Below are 10,003 nucleotides of genomic sequence, written 5' to 3'. Positions count from 1 at the left end.
AATTGGGTCATATTTTTTTGTAAAAATGAACACATTTTACCCTAACCGTTAATTGGTCTCAGACGACGTTAAATTAAGGCCACGTGGTGTAGAGAGCATGTGCTGATATGTAATATGACATTATTTACTAGAGTGTTTTGATTAAATAAATAGTGGTGATGTGACATTATTTACTTATTTTTATTTAATATTTTTAAAATCAAGTTTTATTTATTTTTTATTTACTTTATAGAAGACTTTTTTTTTTTAAGTTTCACCACCTATAGTGGGTTAGAACACAGTTATTCTTCAGAATTAAATTATTTTATTTTTAATTAATTTTTATTTAATATTTTAATTTTCAAGTTTTACATAATATTTTAATATTATCTTTTTTCTTTAAATATAAATACATAAATATTAATTTTTATAAAAAACTAATTAAAATAATTTTTTATTTTAATCATTAGATATATAATTTTATTACTTTGAAAAGTTAAAAATATAATATATATGTTGAATTTATTTAAATTTAAAAATAAAATCATTTTAAAAAAAATATAATAAACATATCTTAGTTTAAAAAGAAATGTTTTCTCTCAAATAGTCATCTAAAAATATTAAATAAGTTATTATTTTTATATAATAATGATATAATATAAACAATTTTGTATATTAATATTTAATTAAAACGCACATAATTTTATAAAAAATTTAAAATTAAAAAACTAAATTTATAATAATTTAGTTCAAAATAATGACTAGTGAATATGATTAAATTGGATTATTAATTAAATTAATATATTTTTTAATATATTATTAATTAAATTGGATTATTAATATATTATTAATTAAATTAATATATTATCTTAATATAAAAAATTGAACAGAAAATATGGTAATGTGACTTTAAGGATATTCATTCTAGGGATTTCAACATATTCTCTCTCCACGTAAATGAGGAACACACATCAACACATTCTCTCTGGTTTTAATTTAACGTCGTTTGAGATCAGTTAACGGTTAGAGTAAAATGTGTTCATTTTTATAAAAAATATGACCCAATTGAGACAGATGAAAAAATGAGGTGAGGATTGAACTGAGATTTTCATACAAAAATGAGGACCAAAGAAGGGTTTAAACCAAAAATTAACAATCAATTCACCCTCAAATCCACTGCTCACTCTCTCCTAAATCAATTTTCTAAAGTGAACACAACCTTAAAGACAAGTTATAAATCCTTATGTGAAAATATTAATCCCTTAGATATTCAAACGCAATATTTGCATTAAGAAATTATGCGTAAAACGACCAAAAGTTTTGGTTTATGACTAAAATCAAACTTCTTAGTTGTTTTATCCATGTTTAAGTCCCAATTTTTCAATGGTTATCACCACCCATAGACATTTCATCATGCACGTGAATAAGGATATAACGCAAGAATAATGAAAGATATTTTATTGCATAAAAAGAACTGCAAAAAGTTTAGGTACATTACATCCAGCCCCAATAAAATGGAGTTTAACTATACTCCTATATATTTAGAACATAAAAAGGGGTTGGAATGATGAAAATGATGGAGGAAGATGAAATCCTTAAGTCTTATAATTGCCTCAAACCGTGTTTTGAGCTTTTAGTTTGTTTGTACGTTCAAAACTACTTTTTTCTCCAACTCTTGGACACTTTAAACTTCACTAAAATATGTTTTCTCGTTGGGCCAAAATATCCTCTTGTTGAACCAGAGATAGTTTTTCTGACATGTTGGCTTATTATACTCGCTAGGCTTCTTGACTAGGCTAGTGCTGCTAAAGTTTTGTTGGGCAAGTGTTGATGTCTCGATAGACGAGTGGTTTATGACAACATATCTTTAATCTTCTTCAATCTTTGATTTTTCTACAAAATAAAGCAAAAACATAAAATTATATCTATCTATAAAACCTATATACAAGTCTTACATCTTTTCATGAAATTCAACACAAAATATATTATATAAAGATAAAATAAAAGGTTATAATAAGTGTGAATAATAGGTAATCGTCGTACTTAACACTTGTATGTAAAAGAAATAAAGCATAAAAGATTGTTGTTGTCTTTGTACAAATTATATATTGGTACAACAGATATAACAAATTGAGAAGTTCAAATCATAAATGAAAGCAACATTTGAAATGACATTATTTTTTTGGCCTTGAGTTTATTCATACTTCACATGAAATCTTGAGACACAAAAATAAGTATGCAAACAAAATCTTAAAGAAATTTTGCATGTTAAAATGCAACTCAACACTATATCAGTCCTGGTGAACTTGAATTTGATTGAAAAAATTGAAGAAGAAAATGTGTATGTAGTGTTGTATAAACAAATCACTATACCTCTTGAGTATTTGTGTAATAACAGGCCATACAATTTATGTATTTAAGTCTTAATATTTTCAAGTATATATATAATGAAGATATTTTAAATATATTAAATAATGATATACAACTCAAAAATTAGTTTTAGACATAAATTAGGTACACGTTAATTTAAGTTTTGATACACAAGTTATCTTGAAATAAGTGATTTTGGTTATGAAATTTTAATGTTTATATTGTAAACTTTAGTTTACATATAAAAGTTTTACATAAAGAACAAAATTGTAAATTTAGTAGACTTTATCAATACATTTGAAGGTGATATAATTGTTTGGCTTGTGAGACAAATTATATTTAAAATAAGGTATGAGAATTATGCATTGAAACAAAATTTAACGTTTTATAAAATTAACTTTCAATCACTCAATGTTGTTGACTAATTGTAACAGGTTTAGTTTCACCTTATATTTCAATCCTTGTACATAATATACTTTTTTCGTAATTGAAATCATTTTATAAGTTTTGATGGTACGTTCTCATTTAAAAGAACTGTATATATTTTTACATATTCTTAACAAATGAGTTATTAGCTAATGTATATACATAATCCTAATTAATTAACACTTTATTTGATAAAACCAACTTCGAATATTTACAATCCTTTGACGAGTCTTCAAATAACGGAATATAATCCTTTGACTTAACACGTAGAATAAGTCATATTAGATTACTGAAACATATTTTACGTGTTAATAATCTCTATTTTATAAGTCATTTTACAATTCTATTATTATCATCCGAACATGATTAAATATCAACTTAAAAAAATAATGTTTGAACTTCTCCTTAAGTTTTCTTATGTCAAAATAATATTCATAAAATATTTACGACGATGCAATAGAAATAAATGGAATTCTCGTAAACAATCAAAATAATAAAAAAAATATAAGAATAAATTTTAGTCAAGTTTTATTGTAAGAAATATACCTAATTAATTATATAAATGCTCTTCACATTTGAAATTACTTACTTGAAATGTACTTTTAACAATATAGTTATATTTCATGGACGTAAACCATTAACTTTCTTTAATGATAGATAATAAAAGAGTACAAATTAGAAAAAATCTAAGTTTCTTTAAGAAAAATTATCCTGAATTTAATTTATTTTCTTATTATTTATATGTATATTTAGATTGGTGGCAAGTGTATTAAATGGGAGAAAAAAAAGAAAAAAAAATGAAGGGGTAAAGAGAGACGGACAGAGAACAGTAGAGCGCGGGATGTTGGGGAGGGACCTCCGAGTCAGAGCGGAGGACCGAGTCGTGACCGATTCCGTCCTCTATCCTTTTGAGTCGTCTCGTGTTGTCATTTGTCAGCATTAATGGTCCCTCCCTTGCCAATCCATCCTCACCCTTCGATCTCATCTCTCCAATTTCATTCCCACCGTCCGATCTTCCCCTTTCTCTTTCTCTCTCTATTGCTCCCAATTTCAATTTCAGTTCGGAGAATTTGAACCTCTCTGAAGAACCCTAACCATCACACCCTGCTCCTGCAACCATCGCACACATCCTCTCTAAACTCATTGGATCGCATCCGCAACTCAATTTCGCCTCGCCTTCTCGCCCTCCCCAGGTCTTGGATTCTTCTTTCCTCTCTTTCTTAATTCTTTCCAACACGCTAATCTTATACCCTTCTTTTCCTTCCTAGCTCTTTTTTTTTTCTTCGCTGTGTTCTGCTTCTGATTTCAATTTACGTTTTACAACACTTATTTTTCTGGGAGCGGTTACAATTCGAGACGTTTTGTTTAATGGACAAACGCTAAATGGGTTTAATTGTAAGTCTTGGCACTCCGTGCTTGTATCTTTGTTCGGTGGTTTAGGCTCAGACTCGTTTTGTTTGCAGATTTGATTGGATCGGCTCACTGCATACTTGTGCTCGGGACCAAAATCGGGGTTTGGAGCAAAAACAGTCCGTGATATCTTGCTTTTTGTCGTTATTGCTTCTAAATCGTTAATGCAAGTGAAGTAATATCTTGTAATTTGATAGTGGAGGTTGGTTCGTTGTGGCAGGGGAAAAGAGGGTTAGAATTGGGCAGGAAATAAACTCGGATTACCCATTTCTTTGGTTTTCCCTTGTCATTGAACCGCGTCAATTGTTGATTTGAGTTTGTAAGGCAAGGTCAAGGTATGTGTGAAGTGTATGCTGTTTCTGCTTCGTAACTCAAGGTGTACGGATAATGGAAGGCAATGGAATCATTCATGATAGTAACCTAGGAGCGGGGAGAAGGGACAAGAGAGAGGTGGGAGAGAAATCGATGGAAGATTTAAGTAGATATGCACATAGTCCTGCTCACTTGGCTGTTGCCAGGCGCGACCATGCTGCCCTGAGGCGCATTGTTTCCTCCCTTCCCAGGCTGGCTAAGGCTGGAGAGGTCAACACAGAAGCTGAATCTCTTGCAGCTGAACTTCATTCGGATGAGGTTTCTTCTATTATTGATCGCCGTGATGTTCCTGGTAGGGAGACCCCTCTTCACCTTGCAGTGCGACTTCGGGATCCAGTGTCTGCTGAGATTCTGATGGCTGCTGGTGCGGATTGGAGTCTACAGAATGAGCATGGTTGGAGTGCTCTGCAAGAAGCAGTGTGCACTAGAGAGGAAGCTATTGCCATGATTATTGCACGGCATTATCAACCTTTGGCGTGGGCTAAATGGTGTCGTAGGCTTCCCCGCATTGTTGCTTCAGCATCCCGAATTCGTGATTTTTATATGGAGATAAGTTTTCATTTTGAGAGCTCTGTCATTCCTTTTATTGGGCGAATAGCTCCTTCTGACACTTATCGGATTTGGAAGCGTGGGTCTAATCTCCGTGCTGATATGACCCTTGCTGGTTTTGATGGCTTGCGAATCCAACGATCGGACCAGACATTTTTGTTCCTTGGAGAGGGCTATGTTGCAGAGGAGGGCAACTTAACTCTGCCACCTGGTTCTTTGATTGCTCTTTCTCATAAGGAGAAGGAAATCACAAATGCTTTGGAAGGGGCCGGTACGCAGCCAACAGAGTCTGAAGTTGCTCACGAAGTTTCCTTGATGTCTCAGACAAATATGTATAGACCAGGTATTGACGTTACTCAGGCTGAGCTTGTTCCCCATTTAAATTGGAGGCGGCAGGAGAAGACTGAGATGGTTGGGAGTTGGAAGGCAAAAGTTTATGACATGCTTCATGTGATGGTTAGTGTGAAGTCAAGGAGGGTTCCTGGTGCTATGACCGATGAAGAGCTTTTTGCTGTGGAGGATGGAGAAAGCATGATAAATGGGGAAAACAATGACGAATATGATGATGTACTGACTGCTGAGGAAAGAATGCAATTAGATTCTGCACTACATATGGGAAACTCTGATGGTACATACGAGGATGAGGAAAATGGAGCCTTTGATGGTCAAGAAAATGGTTCTGCAGCTTCCTTTGAGAATTCTGAAGCCAATGGCACAGTTAAAGAAAAGAAGAGCTGGTTTGGTTGGAACAAGAAAAGTTTGAAGAACAGCACTGATGACCCTGAGGATTCCAAAAGTGTGAAGAAAAACTCCAAGTTTGGCTCAGAAGGGAGCAATCAAAGATCTGTTGATCAGCAAAAGTTAGCATCTGACTCTCTGAAGGAGGATAGTGGAGACCTTAAGAAGGGAAAAGATAAAATCAATAAAAAGAAGAAGAAGAAAGGAACAAACACTGAGTCAAAGAATGAGAGTGAGTATAAAAAGGGTTTAAGGCCTGTGTTGTGGTTGACGCCAGATTTTCCTCTGAAAACTGATGAGCTTCTGCCTCTACTTGACATCTTAGCAAATAAGGTTAAGGCTATCAGAAGACTCAGAGAACTTTTGACAACTAAGCTTCCTCAGGGAACTTTTCCTGTCAAGGTAATCTAAATACCATAACCACTAGTTCTTTATATGTTATGCACGGTTGCTCTGCACTCTTGCAGGACAGCATGTTCATATCTCCTGTAGCTGGTTTTTGTTGGCATTGAGTCAGCTAAAATTGCATATCATGATGAAAATGCAAAATTATACTCAAGTACGTATTTATGCATCACGAATATCATATAAAATGGATAGTTACTAAACTCGAAAACTTAAATTGAAAGTTCATTATTCATATCCATTAGTTCACCTGCAAGTCGTAAAAAGCACTGGAAGAACCAAAACAGAGAGAGGCCAGATAATCAGTTGACAAAATCAGAACTTTTGAAAGCAGAACCCAAGGCATGGACACAGAATGCCAAAGTCATATGTTTTTTTTTTGTTTTGCAAACTGGGTTGCGAAACTCAACCCACTAAACCTGACGCATTAGCAAAAATTGGCTAAAAATTTATGATCTCACAATCTTACGACCAAGATAAGTGATTTCGCAATGATCAAAGCCGCAGCCTCCAAAACGTGCCAGATTGTCCTACAATCTCATGATTTTCCCTTCATTGGCCTATATACACACATACGTACCTAAAGAACATTTGAAGTTTAACAACTTTGATGACATTATGACTGACATGGGTTTATCTTTTCTCCTGTTTCTTGTACTGGTATTTGCGCATGAGTAGATTTTAGGTGTCTTTTTGAGTGAATATCATCTGCACGGTACACCTGTACTGTAATTGTTATTTTAAACTATGCCAGCCTATTCTAAAATGATTCAAGGCAAAGCCGAGATTTGCTGCTATTGTCTGGACAAGGGAACGAGCAGGAGGGTTTTTTCGAGATTTATTGTTACTCCTATCACACTTAGACTTTTCTCATGGTTGAATAGTTATATTTTAGTTGACTGTGAGTTAGATGATCGGCCATTTAGCCGATCTACTTCAAAGAAATCAATCTTTGTTTGAGTGTTGGTGCAATTCATGCCTTGTTTCTACCAATCTGTTACTATCTGTCATTACAGTTTTCAGCATCCATACTTGTTCTTTATAAAAGCATCTGGTTTAATGATAATAACCTCTGGGACTCAGGTTGCTATTCCGATAGTTCCTACCATCCGGGTCCTTGTCACTTTTACGAAATTTGAGGAGCTTCAGCCTGTGGAGGAGTTTTCAACGCCACTATCAAGCCCAGCACATTTTCATGATGCCAAATCCAAGGAATCAGAGGGCTCTAGTTCGTGGATTTCATGGATGAAAGGAAGTCGTGGGGGGCAGTCGAGTGACTCTGATAGTCACAGATATAAAGATGAAGTTGATCCTTTCAACATACCAGCGGACTACAAATGGGTAGATGCGAATGAGAAGAAACGCAGAATGAAGGCAAAGAAAGCGAAAAGTAAGAAACATAAGAAGTTGCAGACAGCGGGAAAAGGTGGAGATGGAGTGCATCAGAGGACGGAGGACGTAGAAGAAGAGTAGTAAGTAGTATCGTGGTATGGTATCTCTGGGTTTAATTGCTTGAGGCTTTGATAATTGTTGCCAGAGAAAAGTGATCTTTCTTTTGTGCACACAGCCACAGCTGACATTATAGTTCTATGTTGGAGGGTTTCTCCAAGAATTTACTAGAAATTTCTTGGCCAACCAATTGTTATTAGTTAAGAAAAAGGTGCCTTTATTTTTTTTTTCTCCCTCGTTTTGCAAAGCAAGCTTTATCTTCTATAAATTGTTGTATTGCCATTGAAGAGCAAGGGTGCTTGGCTTCATTCTAGTTGTCCTTAGATACTACTACCTACTATTTGTATCTACTCCTATCTCCATCATTATCCATTTTTCATTTTCCTGAGTGCTAATCTCTATTTCTATCTACTTTAATATCATTACCTTTTCCTTGTATCTATCATTCCATCTCATAAAACACTGAGAAAATTTATCATTAAGTGTAATTTCTCCACAAAATTAATAGAATAAATAAATTTAAAAAATATTACAATGATAAGTAAGTCATGCTAAGCACAACTTTAAATTAAAAAAGTGTACTTATAAAACACTTTGAAATCCTAAGTTGTACCTATAAATCACCAAGTTCTTTTATTTTTAATTGTAGTATTGAAATCCTATATGAGATACACGACTTTGGTACGATTTTTTTTATTTATTAAGTGTAAATGAAAGTCGTGAAACAACTTATATTTTTTTTACGTGGTTTATGTTAGAAAAATAAGAAAATAAAAGAACTGGATGAGAAATTAAATTAAGCATTTTAAGATAAGAAAATTAAAAAAATAGAAATAAATAATTTTTTTATAAAGTAAGACAAATTCAATAAAATGAGGAAACAATTATTTCAAAATATGATTTTTTTATTATTTGTATAGACAATTTTCCTATTATTATTTTCACTTTGACAATAATTCTTTTAACCCATTTTAAATTAATTCATCCATTTCGTTGTAAATACTAACAGTAGTTGGTATTATGATAATGAAATTCTGTATTCAAATATCTCATAAGTTAAGCTATAAACTGTATTCAAATATATTGGATTCTTCTCTAGAGAGAAACAAATCTTATATTTCAATTTGTACCCTTTCTTTCTCCTAATCTTGCAATTATTAAATACTAGAAAAAAAAAGTTTAGGTCGAATTCCTCTCATAATTATCCAATTCTTTATATTTTTAAATAATTAGAATTAGGATACTTTTTTAGTGTTAATATACGAATATCAAATATAGATTTTATAGAATTAAGTTCTTCAAAATTGAAGAATCTTTCAATTCAAGATCATAAAAAGTAAATTAAATATGTACCTAACTTTATCCTATAGATCAAACAGAAACTTATCCTTACACAGCCTTTGATGGAAAAAACTTAAATTAGTCTTCGTGCATAATTTCTTTCACCTCTTATTTTTCATAAATTAAAGTAAATAAAAAGATTTTGAGAGTTGCCCGTTTAGTTTTTGGACACAAAATTGGCAAGTTAAATATTCATTTCTATCTCTTACATCTATCAAATTATTCCATTAATTTATACAAAATTATCATTTTGCCTCTAAATTTACATAACTATTATTTTTTTCTTTCTTAACAAATAAGGTAATATTCATTTAACAGATAAAAGTATTATCGTCTCATTTTTTTTCTTCTTCTAATGATCACAAACTTGAAATATAAAGTTGGAATTTCAACGAAAGAATTCAATTAATTTACTACATTAAAATAAAACGCTCCTTTTAAATAGTGTGTAGTATTAAATTACCCTTATAATTTATTTACTGTGATCCCTAATTTTTCTTCAAATGATAAAAAACTGAAATTTAAGTTTCAATTTCAACAACATTTCAGTTAATTTACAAGGTACACTGTGTTAATAAGACGCTCCTTTTAAAATTAAAAGATTAAACCCACTTTTTCTTTTATAATTATGTCCCTGTCAATGTCAGTTTTTATAAAATTTTATTTATCAATTTAGTCATTCAGCTTTACAAAACTAAACAATTTTGATTCATTTTAATATCTCATCTAATTGCAAGTAATAATAATAATAGTGACAATCATTCATTTATGTAAAATATTAATAATTTTGCGAATTAACTTTAATACATGTATATTAACATTACTTTTATCACTACGCACATGTTTGAAAGAAAAAAAAACAAGAAAATACGGTGTTAAGTTTAAGTGACTCCATTGTTAATTCCAGAAAAAATATATTATTGTTTAATTTAAGAACTTTCTTTCTTTAGATAGAAACATTTAG

The 10,003-nt window shown here is 31.8% G+C and overlaps 1 protein-coding gene across 1 annotated transcript; it reads left to right on the top strand.

The window, feature by feature from the left end:
- The first annotated feature begins 3,553 nt into the window (after nt 1-3,553).
- LOC108345700 (uncharacterized) lies at nt 3,554-8,093 on the top strand. Its single transcript, XM_017584392.2, has 3 exons — nt 3,554-3,968; nt 4,239-6,246; nt 7,333-8,093. The coding sequence occupies exons 2-3, from the start codon at nt 4,573-4,575 to the stop codon at nt 7,720-7,722; spliced, it is 2,064 nt and encodes a 687-aa protein (XP_017439881.1). The 5' UTR covers nt 3,554-3,968; nt 4,239-4,572; the 3' UTR covers nt 7,723-8,093.
- The last annotated feature ends 1,910 nt before the right edge of the window (nt 8,094-10,003 follow it).

Source organism: Vigna angularis, chromosome 6 (assembly GCF_016808095.1).
Source record: "Vigna angularis cultivar LongXiaoDou No.4 chromosome 6, ASM1680809v1, whole genome shotgun sequence".
Classification (NCBI taxonomy): Eukaryota; Viridiplantae; Streptophyta; class Magnoliopsida; order Fabales; family Fabaceae; genus Vigna; species Vigna angularis.
Note: the sequence above shows the minus strand (reverse complement) of the source record. Positions and strands in the feature narration are given on the sequence as shown.

Excerpts from the sequence above, each read along its gene's own strand:
- LOC108345700 (XM_017584392.2), top strand. The coding sequence starts at position 4,573 with ATGGAAGGCAATGGAATCATTCATGATAGTAACCTAGGAGCGGGGAGA. Across the intron at positions 6,247-7,332 it reads AGGGAACTTTTCCTGTCAAG|GTTGCTATTCCGATAGTTCC; the intron begins GTAATCTAAATA and ends TCTGGGACTCAG.